At 44.6% G+C, this 14,890-nt stretch overlaps 1 protein-coding gene across 2 annotated transcripts in view; it reads left to right on the top strand.

Moving 5' to 3' along the window:
- C9H1orf21 (chromosome 9 C1orf21 homolog) overlaps positions 1-14,890 on the top strand; it is a 231,363-nt gene that overhangs the window by 176,224 nt on the left and 40,249 nt on the right. For both annotated transcript variants that reach the window (XM_040407664.1, XM_040407663.1), the window contains exon 3: positions 14,267-14,361. In XM_040407664.1, coding sequence (XP_040263598.1) covers positions 14,267-14,361 — 95 coding nt within the window. The remainder of the gene's footprint in view (positions 1-14,266; positions 14,362-14,890) is intronic.

Raw genomic sequence — 14,890 nt, 5'->3', positions numbered from 1 at the left:
AAAACAGCCAAACTGGAGACAGAGATTCATTGCCAAAGAGAGTAAAACTAACCCTTAAATGTTCTTCAATTATATAAATGGTAACATAGTTTATAAGGCAGAAAAAAGACATCTGTCCATCCAGTTGTCACGGCCATGGTCATGGCCGTGACTCCTTTACCGCATGCGGTTGCCTGCGGTCTGGTTTAGTTGTTCAACCACAGGTGAGGGCCGCTAGTTTGTAGCCTCACTTGTGGTTGCCGCGGGCAACAAGTAGTTGGGTATTGTCGCAGTAGAGCAGCCTGAGCTGGTGCTAGGCAGCTTGCGGCAATGTGCATGCGGTTGCACCTAGCAACCTCTCTGTTAGGTGTGTGTGTGTATGTTATGCACTTTGTATGTCTGGTGTGCACTAGGTGTATGTTAGGTGTGCATTGTGACACTTCCCTTCACTGTGGCTGCCAGTGGCAACGTTTGGTATGTGTACATGTGGTGGCAGTGTCTCGGCCTTCTGGCTGACTCCCAGGACATGGTCGCCACCCATGTCGTTGCCTGCGGTAACAGCTACAGTGTGATGTGCATTTGGACACTTCTCCTTTAAGTGGTTTCACTCCCTGTTAGTGTTGGAAGGGTTAATTCCCTCTCCTGTGTGGGTGTAGCCACTTTGGGCTATAAAGCCTCTTTGGAGATCTGAAGCTGAGGGGTTCTTCAGCCATGCTTTGCTGGAGAAACCCTCCTGGTATTTCCATCTGCCAGTGGGGGCCACCCTTGTGGTCATAAACAAATTGTCATGTATTGTTTATACACAATGTATTGAGGATGTGTTTGTGTGTCATGTCTATTCTTTGCAGCGTATGGTTTCCTGGTGTCCTGTGTGGTGTGTGTGCTCTGTCGTTTGTGTTTGTGGACAGCAGCACTGATACTTGGGTCCCAGGCCTTGTGTCTGTGGCAGGTGGGTGTTAGTAGTAGTTGCACTTACCTGCCATTGCCATATGCCTGTTTCCGTTTCCTCTGTCTTAATAGTTTGGCCATCTTTAGACTCCTGTTTCTCCATGTCCAGGAGGAACAGGTAGTCTACCCAGCTCCTAGCGTAGGGACCGGTGGAGGGCAAGTAGGGACCCGAGGTTCCAGAGCATGAGTCCTCCTACCTTCAAGGTGACCTGCTCCCTAGTTCTGTGGTTCTGGCCAAGACGTGACTACCATCCTCTGTCATCGCACGGCTGAGGGTTTTCCCCATCCTCAGCCGTGACACCAGTTCGGCCTGTTATCCTGCAAGTTGATCCAGAGGAAGGCAAAGAAACCCATGTGAGGTAGAAGCCAATTTTCCCCACTTAAGGGTAAAAAAATTCTTCCCGACTCCAATCAGGCAATCAGAAAAACTCCCTGGATCAACGACCCATCTCTAGTAGCTATAACCTGTAATATTATTACACTCCAGAAATACATCCAGGCCCTTCATAAACTCACCATCTCCACCTCCTCAGGCAGAGAGTTTCATAGTCTCACTGCTCTTACCGTAAAGAATCCTCTTCTATGTTTGTGTACAAACCTTCTTTTCTTCCAAACGCAGAGGATGTCCCCTCATCGCAGTCACAGTCCTGGGGATAAATAGATGATGGGAGAGATCTCTGTACTAACCCTGATATATTTATACATAGTTATTAGATCTCCCCTCAGTCGTCTTTTTTCTAAAGTGAATAACCCTAATTTTGATAATCTTTCAGGGTACTATAGTCCCCCCATTCCAGTTATTACTTTAGTTGCCCTCCTCTGAACTCTCTCTAGCTCTGCTATGTCTGCCTTGTTCACAGGAGCCCAGAACTGTACACAGTACTCCATGTGTGGTCTGACTAGTGATTTGTAAAGTGGCAGGACTATGTTCTCATCACGGGCATCTATGCCTCTTTTGATGCAACCCATTATCTTATTGGTCTGGGTAGCAGCTGCTTGACACTGGTTTCTACAGCTTAGTTTGCTGTTCACTAAAATTCCTAGGTCCTTTTCCATGTCAGTGTTACCCAGTGTTTTACTAGTATGTACGGGTGACTTGCATTATTCCTTCCCATGTTCATAACCTTACATTTGTCAGTGTTAAACCTCATCTGTAACTTATCTGCCCAAGCATCCAATCTATCCAGATCCCTCTGTAGCAGTATACTGTCCTCATCCATCTTAAAGGGGTTGTCTGGGTTCAGAGCTGAACCCGGACATACCCATATTTTCACCCAGGCAGCCCTCCTGATGTTAGCTGCTAGATTGCGCAGGGCACGGGCTCTTTTGTTTACAATAACACACTGCCGGGTGGAGGCTTCCACCCGGCAGAGTGTTCGTTGACGTCACCGGCTCAGATGGGCATGCTTTAGCGCTGCCCTAGCCGTTCTGCTGGCTATGGCAGCGCTCAAGCATGCCCATCAGCTTCCTGGCAGCCCCATGGAGAGCCCGGTTCGTCACCGGAACTCCTGAAAATGTCTTTGTCCTGCACGAATTAGCGCAGGGCAAAGGAGAGCATCAGAGCATGAACTGCTCCGATGCTCAAGTCAGGGGGGCTGCCTTGATGAAAATGGAGGTATGTCTGGGTTCAGCTCGGATCCCGGACTACCCCTTTAATTACTTAACAGAGTTTAGAGTCATCTGCAAAAAAAATTATTTTACTGTGCAAGCCTTCTACAAGATCATTAATAAATATATTGAAGAGAATAGGGCCCAATACTGACCCCTGAGGTACTTCACTAGTGACAGTGACCCATTCCGAGTGTGTACCATTAATAACCACCCACTGTTTTCTATCACTGAGCCAGTTACTTACCCTTATACAGACATTTTCTCCCAGTCCAAGCATTCTCATTTTATATACTAACCTTTTCTAAATCATATAACCATGCAATCACATTGGCTAGACTATAGATTTCCCTTCTGCGTATATTCCCGCTCCCACTGCGCAGGTTAACCCATGTCCACATTTTGTTGCTGGTAGAAAAAGGAAAAATAAAAAGAAATGGGCTATCAACAGCTCGTAACAAAACTTAGCATAGCTACCAGCAGCGTCCACTTTATCTTGACCAAGAGTCCCTTCTTCTTGCAGGACGAGGTCCTCTCTTATCAGCTGGGACCACCTCCCAATCTCTTCCCCGTCTATCTGTGGGGGGTGAGCGTCTCCACTCCGGGCTCCTTGCGATCTCCCTGCTCCGTTGTCGTTGTCTTGGCGACCTCCCTCTGCGTCGTGGCTCACCTTCTAAGTTATTATCAAGCAAGAATTCCTCCGCAGCTCCCGGATCTTGGAACGTTTTGACCTCGCCGTCCGCACTTGAGATTTTCAATATTGCCGGATACAATAATTGGAACCGTATCTGTTGCTTGTACAGCTCAGAACAGACCATGCTGAATTCACGCCTCTTTTTTGCCACCATTGCAGAATAGTCGGCGAACAATAGTAAGGTATGTCCTCTGACCTTTAGTGGACCTCTGCGGGCCCTAAAAGCTCTTAGAATGGCTTCCTTGTCATTATAATCTAGGAACCGCATAATGACTTGTCGCGGTCTAGACTGAAAGTTTTGTGAAATATTGCGATTTTGTGCTTGAAAGTCCATGGCAGGGCCTACTCTGTGGACCCTCTCCACTATATGTCTGCCATTCAGGTTTAAGGCTTGAGGCAACTCTACCTCACAGATTTCTTTCAAGGCAGGCTGCTTAATGCTTTCTGGTAGGCCCACTATTCTTAAATTATTCCGCCTGGACCTATTTTCCAGGTCCTCCAGGCGGTCTTTCAGCACGATATTCTGTTTAAAAAGATCTTGAGCTTCGTGGGTATATCTGGTCACATCATCCTCCATCGCTGAAACCCTTTGCTCCAGCTCCTCTATGCTTGCCTCATGTCTTGCCACCGTGCTATGCAGTTCATGCAGGGACTGTGTGAGGGTCTTGGCTAGAGTTTCTCTGATATCTGGGGCTAGGTATTTAGCTACTTCGATAGCCAGAGTCTTGTAGTCTATGCTACTCAGCTCCCCAGTGAGCTTGCTGCCACTTTCCACCACCTCTGTGACCTCTTGGGTCCCGATCGGGGAGTGAGGGCGGGTATCCGCCATCTTGTCCAGCACGGCACTTGCGGTCTTTTTTGTCCCGCTCACCACTTGTCGTCTGCCGCTTCTCAGTAAATACCGATCCATGGACCGTCGGCCGCCGCTCAGTGAGATCCCCCAGATGACTTTCGGGGTCCCTTATTGTTCTCTATTTCGGAGCGCAGGTGAAATTACAGGGACAGGCGCCGGAGCTCACTCACTCCGCGTCCTGCATCCCAGCACCGGAACCGGAAGTCTCCTATACTAACCTTTTATGCGGTACAGTGTTAAATGCTTTAGAGAAGTCCAGATATACGACATCTATTGATTCGCTGCTGTCAAGTCTAGAACTTACCTCCTCATAGAAACTGATTAAATTAGTTTGACATGACCGATCCCTTATGAAGCCATGCTGATATGGCGTTATTTGCTTATTTTCATTGAGGCACTCCAAGATAGCATCTCTTAGAAAACCTTCGAGCAGTTTACCCATGACAGATGTTAAACTTACTGGCCTATTGTTTCCGGGCTCTGTTTTTGGACCCTTTTTAAATATTGGCACCACATTTGCTATGCACCAATCCTGTGGAACACTCCCTATCGGTATAGAGTCCTTAAATATCAAAAATAAGGGTCTGACTATGACATTACTTAATTCTCTTAGGATACGGGAGTGTATGCCATCTGGTCCTGGCGATTTGTCTATTTTAATCTTTTTAAGACGCCGCTGTACTTCTTCTTGGGTCAGACAGGGCACCTTTAATGGGGAATTTACTTTTACATTCTGCATGTCATCTGACAGTTTATTTTCCTTGATATTTAAGACAGACATAGCAGAGCTGCAGAGGGTTCAGAGAAGGGCAACTAAATAGAATGGGTGGACTACAGTACACAGAAAAATTATCAAAATTATGGTTATTCACGCTAGTAAAAAGACAACTGAGGGGAAATCTAATAACTATGTATAACTATATCAGGGGTCAGTACAGTGATCTCTCCCTTGATCTATTTATACCCAGGACTGACTGTGATGAGGGGACATCCTCTGCGTCTAGAGGAAAGAAGGTTTTTACACAAACATAGAAGAGGATTCTTTACGGTAAGAGCAGTGAGACTATGGAACTCTCTGCCTGAGGAGGTGGTGATGGTGAGTTCACTAATATAGTTCAAAAGGGGCCTGGATGTCTTTCTGGAGTGTTATAATATTACAGGTTATATTTATTAGATTTCTGGATAGGATCGATGGAGATACTGTATTTTTCGCTTTATAAAGCGAATACTAGTTAGCACTTCCATTATGGAAGCGCTCACTAGTATGCATTAGGTGCCGGGAGCAGGGAGTCAAGCGATGCGAGCGCTTCCAGTATTCTCCCTCTCTGGTCTTACTTCTTGGGCCTGGCGCTGCATTGTCCTTACTGCGTACAGTGTTAGGACATAGTGCGTGCACTATGACCTGATACTGCACAGAGTCAGGTGACAGTGCAGCATGGGGCAGAGAAGACAGGGGAACACGACTTCTGCAGAGACCGCCAGATGTGGAGAGGAGCCGCGGCACAGGAGAAATAAGAGGAGTTTTTTATTTTAATCTGATCTAAAGTCTGATGGTGTTCTAGCAAGGAACTTTGGGGGGTCTGACATTGAGGGCTGATCTGAGGGCTGATGGGGGTCTGACATTGAGGCTGATTTGAGGTTTGATGGGGGTCTGACATGGAGGGCTGATCTAACGTATGATATAGGGGTCTGATCTGATGTCCTGATATAGGGGTCTGATCCAATGTCCGTATAATTCTGGGGGTCTGTTATGAGGATCTGATATGAGGTCTGATGAAAAAAAAAAATGTTTTCCTCCTCTAAAACCTGGGTTGCGTCTTATTGTCAGGTGCGTCTTATAAAGTGAAAAATACCGTATTCTGGCTGCCTTAGACTTGGGAAAGAATTTTTTTATGACAATGCACATTCTCTGACATTCTGTAACACATCACATACTGCATTTGGTTGGGAAAACAGGAAGTTCTGGATGTAAACATTCGTGCAAAGATGCTCTGATGACCAGACAACATGATGGAAAGCAGAAACCTGAAAAAAATGGGTATTGGGGCATAAATATGCAGTGTTTGGGATATTAGAAGCAAATTTAGAAAATCTTGTTTTGGGACCGAAAAATTCCACGGAAAATGCTGTATTTTACAATAAACACTGTGAAGGAGATTTATCATCTCTCTGCTCCAGAAAAGTGGCTTTAAAAAGTTGCAAGCATGTGTTTGTGACTTTAAAAAAGAAATGTCACAAAGGGCACTTTTATGCCTCCTTTGCCATTTTTCAGAAAGGGGATGTGGCAAGAGTGCCATAGATTTCTGACTTCATTTGCACCGGAAATCTGGAGTAAATGAAGATAAATTTGTCGCAGCAGCTGACCATGCCCCTTTCCCACCCTTGTCAAAAAAAAGGAAAAAGGGCAAGGGCAGCATAAAACTGCCCTTTGCAAAAAAAATAATTTTTAAGTTGTAAACACACATTTGAAACTTTTTAAAGCCACTTTTCTGATGCAGGAAGATGATAACTCAAATCCCCCCCAGCCCCCCTGCCCCCACAGTGTTTATGGTAAATTGCTGCATTTTCTGTGGAGTTTTACTTGGTATTTTTCCAGCTTTTTTTTTCTAATATTGCAGTACGATGTTGGTTTTTCAGTCCCAAAACCATTTTTTTTTTTATTTGCTCCTAATATCCCAAATATCCCAATGCTTTAAAAACTAGAGGTGTTAATAGATTTTATCAATTAACAAAATGCTAACAGAATGAAGAAAAGAGAACTCTAAATTAAATCAATATTTGGTGTGACCGCCCTTTGCCGTCAAAACAACATCAGTTCTTCTAGGTACATTTGCACACAGTTTTTGAAGGAACTTGGCAAAGAGGTGGTTCCAAACATCTTGGAAAACTAACCATATATTTTCTGTGGATGTAGGCTTGTTCAAATCCTTCTGTCTCTTTGTGTAATCCCAGACAGATTTGATAATGTTGCTATCAGGGCTCTGGAGGGGTCATATCATCACTTCCAGAACTCCTTGTTCTTTACATTGAAGATGGTTCTTAATAACATTAGCTGTACATACAGGGTTATTGTCCTGCTGCAGAATAAATATGGAGCTAAATAGATACCTCGCTGATGGTATTTCACGACTGATAAATATCTGTCTATATTTCTCTGCTTTGAGGACACCATTAATCCTGACCAAATCCCCAACTCCAAAATGCAGCCTTAAATTTGAAAGGAACCTCCACCATGCTTCACTGTTGCCTGTAGTCATTATTGCACCCCTCTCCAGGACTTCGGTGAACAAACTGCCTTCTGTTACAGCAAAATATTTAAATTTTGACTCACCAGTCCAGAGCACCAGCTGTCATTTTCTACACCCTAGTTCCTATGTTTTTGTGCATAGTTCAGTCACTTGGCCTTGTTTCCATGTTGAAGGTATGGCCTTTTGACTTCAATTGTTCCATTCAGCCCCCTGTACTTTGATACCCCTAAATAAAATCCTGTGTGACACACTACCTTCAGAAGTCATCTAATTAGTAAATAGAGTCTACCTGTGTGTAATCTATTCTCAGTATAGCTACAGCTATTCTGTGAAGGCCTCAGAGGTTTGTTAGTGAACATTAGTGATGAAATAACATCATGAAAACCAAGAAGCACACCACATGAATAAAGTTGTGGAAACATATCCCAAGCTCTGAACATCTCACAGAGCACTGTTCAATCCATCATCTGAACATGGAAGTCATATGGCACAACTGCAAACCTACCAAGACATGGCTGTCCACCTAAATTGACCTACCAGGCAAGGAGAACACTAATTAGAGAATCAGCCAAGAGATCCATAGTCATGTGTTAGAATATCCCAGTCAAAGTCCAGCCCCATATCCCACTGAGAATCTGTGGCAAGACTTGAATATTTCTGTTCACATGCGCTTTCCATCTAATCTGACTGTGTGAGCTACCCTGTTTCCCCGAAAATAAGACAGTGTCCTATATTAATTTTTGCTCCCAAAGATGTGCTAGGTCTTATTTTCAGGGATGTCTTATTTTTCCATGACACAGGGGGATCAGAGGGGGGAATCAAAATGACACAGGGGGATCAGAAGGGGGAATCAAAATGGCTCAGGAGAATCAGAGGGGGGGGGGGGGAATTACCATTTTAGTACCCCCTTCTGATTTTCCTGTGTCATTTTGATTCCCCCCTCTGATCCCCCTGTGTCATTTTAAGTGATCCCCCTACCATGTGCCAGTGGACAGTGGATTATTTAGTCTCTCCCCCTCCCACCTTCACCAGACATCCCTCACCACTTTATCAGACATTTCCCCCTCCCCCCCCCCACACCTCAGTCACCCCTGTGTGTCCGTGCCGGCCAGATTCCACACAATGTGCCCGACTCCTGCCCAGCGCGACTCACTCACTATCTAATTGTGAGTCTGCCAGACTCCGTCAGGGCAGAGCGAGCAGCAGGCGGAAAAGGTCAGAAATTGATGAAAACACCACTGAAATGGTTCGGGAACAGCATGAGGAGGATGTCTGGATGCATCTTGGACTCCAAGGTCGCTGCTGGGAACGATGTTGTCCGAGTAGTACGCCACTTTTACAGACTGACAATAATACGCACTAAACCGAAGATAAAAATCTATTTTAGAGGAAAATTTTTAAAACTTTATTACACATAAAGAAGGGCCTTCTGGTGACCCTCTAAAACATTAGAGGTGAGGGCCTGCTGCTGATCTGATTATCTAAAACATTAGGGGTGAGGGCCTGCTGGTGACCCTCTAAAACATTAGGGGTGAGGGTCTGCTGCTGACCCTCTAAAACATTAGGAGCGAGGGCAGCCTAATGAGCATGTTGATATGATGATGGAGATGGAGGAGGAGGAGGAGAAAAGGAAGATTAAACCATATACTCTTTTTTTGTGGTGGAAGGGGTGCATGGGAATACAGTGTATTCAATACACCATAAAAGCCACATTTAAAGTGCCTTTATGTTCAGCCGCTTTTCACTGGTGGAGTAGAGAAGTCAGGGGCAATCCAAGCCTTGTTCATTTTGATAAGAGTCAACCTGTCAGCATTTTCAGTTGACAGGCAGATGTGCTTATCAGTTATTATGCCCCCAGCAGCACTAAATACACACTTTGACAAAACGCTGGTGGAAGGGCAGGCCAGCACCTCCAAGGCGTAGAGCGCCAGTTCGTGCCACGTGTCCAGCTTGGATACCCAATAGTTATAAGGCACACAGGGATTACTGAAGGACTCGGTCTTCTATGTACTCTTTCACCATCTTCCAAAACTTTTCCTTCCTTGTGACACGAGGCCACGCATCAGGGTGCTGGCAGGGTGTCATGAAACTGTCCCAGGCCTTGGAGAGTGTTGCCCTGCCTCTGTTGGAACTGCTGTGTGTTCCCCTCATCTCCCCCACTCGGTTGCCCGAGGAACTACGTACTCTGCCGCCAGAGTTGTCAGCTGGAAACTTTTGGAGCAATTTTTTCACAAGGACCTTCTGGTATTGCACCATTTTGCTAGTCCTCTCCACCACAAGAATGAGAGATGAGAAGTTCTCTTTGTAGCGGGGGTCAAGAAGGGTGAACAACCAGTAATTGGTGTTGGCCAAAATGCGTATAACGCGAGGGTCACAGGAAAGGCAGCATAACATAAAGTCAGCCATGCGTGCCAGAGTCCCAACAGACAAGACTTCACTGTCCTCATCAGGAGGATGACTCTCAATCTCCTCATCCTCTTCCTCCTCTTTGGCCCATCCACACTTAACAGATGGAATAAACCTGCTATGGATACTACCCTCTGTAGCGGAGGCAACCGTCTCCTCCTCCTCATCATCATCATCCAATTTGCGCTGAGAAGATGAACTGAGGGTGGTCTGGCTATCACCCTGTGTACTGTCTTCCCCCATTTCCACCTCTTCCACATGCAAAGCATCTGCATTCATTGTGAGCAGCGAGCGTTTTAGTAGGCAGAGAAGTGGGATGATTACGCTGATAATAGCAGCATCGCCGCTCACCATCTGTGTTGATTCCTCAAAGTTGCGTAAAACCTTGCAGAGGTCAGACATCCATGCCCACTCGTCGCTTGTGAAGAGTGGAAGCTGACTGGAAAGGTGACGTCAATGTTTGAGTTGGTATTCCACTACTACCCTCTGCTGCTCACAAAGCCTGGCGAACATGTGGAACACGTCGCACAACAGTCGGTGAGCTGGCAATTGCAAGCGCTGCTGCAACGTTGCCAGACCGGCAGCAGCTGTAGATGACTTTCAGAAATGGTCACAGACGCGGCGCACCTCCACCAGTAGCTCAGGCAAATTGGGGTAGGTTTTGAGAAACCGCTGAACCACTAAGTTGAACTTGCTGAGCTCCAAAGCCGCCACCAAGTTACGGCCGTTATCAGACACAGCTCAGTTTGGTCCCTTATACCCTGCCACAGCTGTGCGGCGGTGTGCTGTTTGTCACCTAAGCAAATTAGTTTCAGCACGGCCTGTTGCCGCTTCCCCACTGCAGTGCTACACTGCTTCTAGCTACTGACTGATGGCTGGCTGGTGCTGCAAGATGAGAATTCAGAGGTGGAAGTGGAAGAGGAGGTGGAGGAGATACATCATATGCAAATATATTACACTGAATGTCACAGATATTTAGGATGCGCAAACATTATACACGAGATGTAGCGCAGGTAATGTCGCTGTCACCAGAGGCGAAAAGATTACAGTGAATGTCCCCAGGGCCGGCGTCAGCACCCGGCACACCCATGCAAGTGCCGGGGCCCACTGCTCCTAGTGGGCCCACTCAGGTCTATGCTGAAGATTGCTGTACGGGGAATCCCCCAGTGTTACTGAACAGTCAGGACTCCCGGCTTAGGAGTCCCTGCTCTGACTCCATATATGGCTATGTCCATATATGGAGTCAGTGCTATAATCCCCAAGCATTATCAGTATGCTTGGGGACACCCAGTGTATTGAAGTCTAATTTAGCCTTTATTTCTGAAATGTTTCTGCCGGGATTTGAACTCACAACCTTCTACATTAGAGGCAAGAAGCTTAAAGAGGACCTTTCACCATAATAAAACCTCTAAACTAACTATACAGACGTGTAGAGCGGCGCCCAGGAATCCCCCTGCACTTACTATTATCCCCGGGCGCCGCTCCGTTCTCCGGTTATAACCTCCGGTATCTTCATAGTTAGGCTCCAGCCAGGGGAACCTGACGCCGTCTCTTTCTCCTATGCTGTAGCGCTGGCCAATCGCAGCGCTCAGCTCATAGCCTGAGAGAAAAAAAAACCTCTCAGGCTATGAGCTGAGCGCTGCGAGTTTTTTTTTTCTCTCAGGCTATGAGCTGAGCGCTGCGATTGGCCAGCGCTACAGCATAAAGAAAGAGACGGCGTCAGGTTCCCCTGGCTGGAGCCTAACTATGAAGATACCGGAGGCTATAACCGGAGAACGGAGCGGCGCCCGGGGATAACAGTAAGTGCAGGGGGATCCCTGGGCGCCGCTCTACGCGTCTGTATAGTTAGTTTAGAGGTTTTATTATGGTGAAAGGTCCTCTTTAACCACTGAACTATGAAGCTCAACTGTGCTAGTTTTTCTTGTATTAGGTATTCCTATACAGCAGAAGTATAATTTTTTATTTTTTTTTTGTAATTGTAAAAAAATATATGGCACAAAATAAATATGTAATTACTAATATATATATATATATATATATATATATATATACACTCACCTAAAGAATTATTAGGACCTGTTCTATTTCTCATTAATGCAATTATCTAGTCAACCAATCAGTTGCTTCAATGCATTTAGGGGGGTGGTCCTGGTCAAGACAATCTCCTGAACTCCAAACTGAATGTCAGAATGGGAAAGAAAGGTGATTTAAGCAATTTTGAGCGTGGCATGGTTGTTGGTGCCAGACGGGCCGGTCTGAGTATTTCACAATCTGCTCAGTCACTGGGATTTTCACACACAACGATTTCTAGGGTTTACAAAGAATGGTGTGAAAAGGGAAAAACATCCAGTATGCGGCAGTCCTGTGGGCAAAAATGCCTTCTGGATGCTAGAGGTCAGAGGAGAATGGGCCGACTGATTCAAGGTGATAGAAGAGCAACGTTGACTGAAATAACCACTCGTTACAACCGAGGTATTCAGCAAAGCATTTGTGAAGCCACAACACGCACAACCTTGAGGCAGATGGGCTACAACAGCAGAAGACCCCACCGGGTATCACTCATCTCCACTACAAATAGGAAAAAGTAGCTACAATTTGCACGAGCTCACCAAAATTGGACTGTTAAAGACTGGAAAAATGTTGCCTGGTCTGATGAGTCTCGATTTCTGTTGAGACATTCAAATGGTAGAGTCCGAATTTGGCGTAAACAGAATGAGAACATGTATCCATCCTCTGATGGCTACTTCCAGCAGGATAATGCACCATGTCACAAAGCTTGAATAATTTCAAATTGGTTTCTTGAACATGACAATGAGTTCACTGTACTAAAATGGCCCCCACAGTCACCAGATCTCAACCAAATAGAGCATCTTTGGGATGTGGTGGAACGGGAGCTTCGTGCCCTGGATGTGCATCCCTCAAATCTCCATCAACTGCAAGATGCTATCCTATCAATATGGGCCAACATTTCTAAAGAATGCTATCAACACCTTGTTGAATCAATGCCACGTAGAATTAAGGCAGTTCTGAAGGCAAAAGGGGGTCCAACACCATATTAGTATGGTGTTCCTAATAATTCTTTAGGTGAGTGTGTGTGCGTATATATATATATATATATATATATATATATAAAATCATACTTCTGATATAAATGAATGCATAATATGTGGGAAACTGCTACTGAGGTTTTTAGCCATAATATATGTATAGCCGGTTAACATGAAGCTCTATAGCCCAGTGGTTAAGGTTCTTGCTCACTGGTGACCCCCGTGACTTTTTTTGTATAGTCATGTCTACAGAGATTTGTGGGGGCTCAGTTGAGGGAAATCTACAATACCATTTTGGGGTGTGTATGAATTGATCACTTTTTATAAAAATATTGGGGGGATAAAGTGATGAAAAAATGGCAAATCAGCCTTTATATATTTTTTTCTGTTACATCCTTCTCCATATGGGCAAATTTTTTTAAATATTTTAATAGTATGGGTGTTTTCGTTGAAATGATGCCCATAATTTTATTCTTTTTTAATTCATTTTTGGGTAAAGTGGGGTGATCTTGCGTTTTTAAGTTTTTAAATATTTTCAAACCTTTTTTTTTTACTTTTTTTTATTACTTTTTATCAGATTGCAACTTATACAGAATAAGGCCTCATGCACATGACCGGTTTTTTTTTGCGGTCCGCAAAAATGGGGTCTGTAGGTCCGTGATCCGTGTCAGTTTTTTCTTCCGTGGGTCTTCCTTGATTTTTGGAGGATCCACGGACATGATGGAAAAAGTTGTTTTGGTGTCCGCCTGGCCGTGCGGAGCCAAACGGATCCGTCCTGACTTACAATGCAAGTCAATGGGGACGGATCCGTTTGACGTTGACACAGTATGGTGCAGTTGCAAATGGATCCGTCCCCCATTGACTTTCAATGTAAAGTCAGGAGTCCCTATTATACCATCGGATCTGAGTTTTCTCCAATCCGATGGTATATTTTAACTTGAAGCGTCCCCATCACCATGGGAATGCCTCTATGTTAAAATATATCATCGGATTTGAGTAATATCGTGAAAACTCATATCCGACAGTATATTCTAACACAGAGGCGTTCCCATAGTGATGGGGACGCTTCAAGTTAGAATATACTACGAACTTTGTACATGACTGCCCCCTGCTGCCTGGCAGCACCCAATCTCTTACAGGGGGCTGTGATCCGCACAATTAATTAATTTTTTCACGAAAATGCCTGATCAGTCAGAAAAAATGACATGCGTTTGCATACAGTTTGCCTGATCAGGCAGGCAGTTCAGGCAACGGAACTGCCTGCCGGAATCAAACAACGCAAGTGTGAAAGTACCCTTAAGGCAGTGCTTGTATTATTTGTTTATTAAGAAATGAGTAATATTGTTGGAATCTTATCATTCCCAAACTGTATCTGTAACTACAATATTTACTAACCAAGATAAGAACAACAAGCTGTATGTATGTGTATATTTTGTATGTGTATATATATATATATAGAAAATGTTTTTGTTTTTTTCAACAGATGAATACAGGATCAAACCTGTTGAAGAAGTCAAGTATATGAAAAATGGGGAAGAGGAAGAGCAAAAAGTAGTTCAGAAGAATCAGGAAAATTTGGTGGGCATTTATTAATAGGACTGTTACTCACCTTAAGAATATCTGCTGGTAGCATGATATTATGGCTAAAATGGTAAAATGAATTAATGTGATTGAACATTAACCTTAACCTTCATATAGCTGAGCGTTTGTACCTCTGCCTATGCTCATGGTCTTGTCCTTTAATTCTAGAAATAGAATTTGATCCAAAGCCAAAGCCAAAGCCTGTTAACTGCTTTCAGTTTGTTGGGGTACATTTAGTAATCAAAATGGGCCAGATTGCTCCCAGCACAGTGTTTAAAACAGAAATAAAACTTCACTCTAAAATGACTGAGCAATGATCTCAATCAAGCATTATTTTAAGGGCTAGTACTAATATATGATCTGTATGTGTGCAAGCAGGCTGTCTCCCCTCTCCTCCTCCTCATAGACTCTCTGCAGCTCTGCACTGAATGCCTCATTGACTCTCATGCCTCTTAGTTGATTTTGTTTTTCAGTGAGTGTAGAGCTTCTGAACAATGCAAGAGAGGCACAAGGGAAAGAGGAATCT

The sequence above is a fragment of the Bufo bufo genome, chromosome 9 (genome assembly GCF_905171765.1).
Source record: "Bufo bufo chromosome 9, aBufBuf1.1, whole genome shotgun sequence".
Taxonomy (NCBI): Eukaryota; Metazoa; Chordata; class Amphibia; order Anura; family Bufonidae; genus Bufo; species Bufo bufo.
This window is presented reverse-complemented; position numbering and strand designations above follow the sequence as displayed.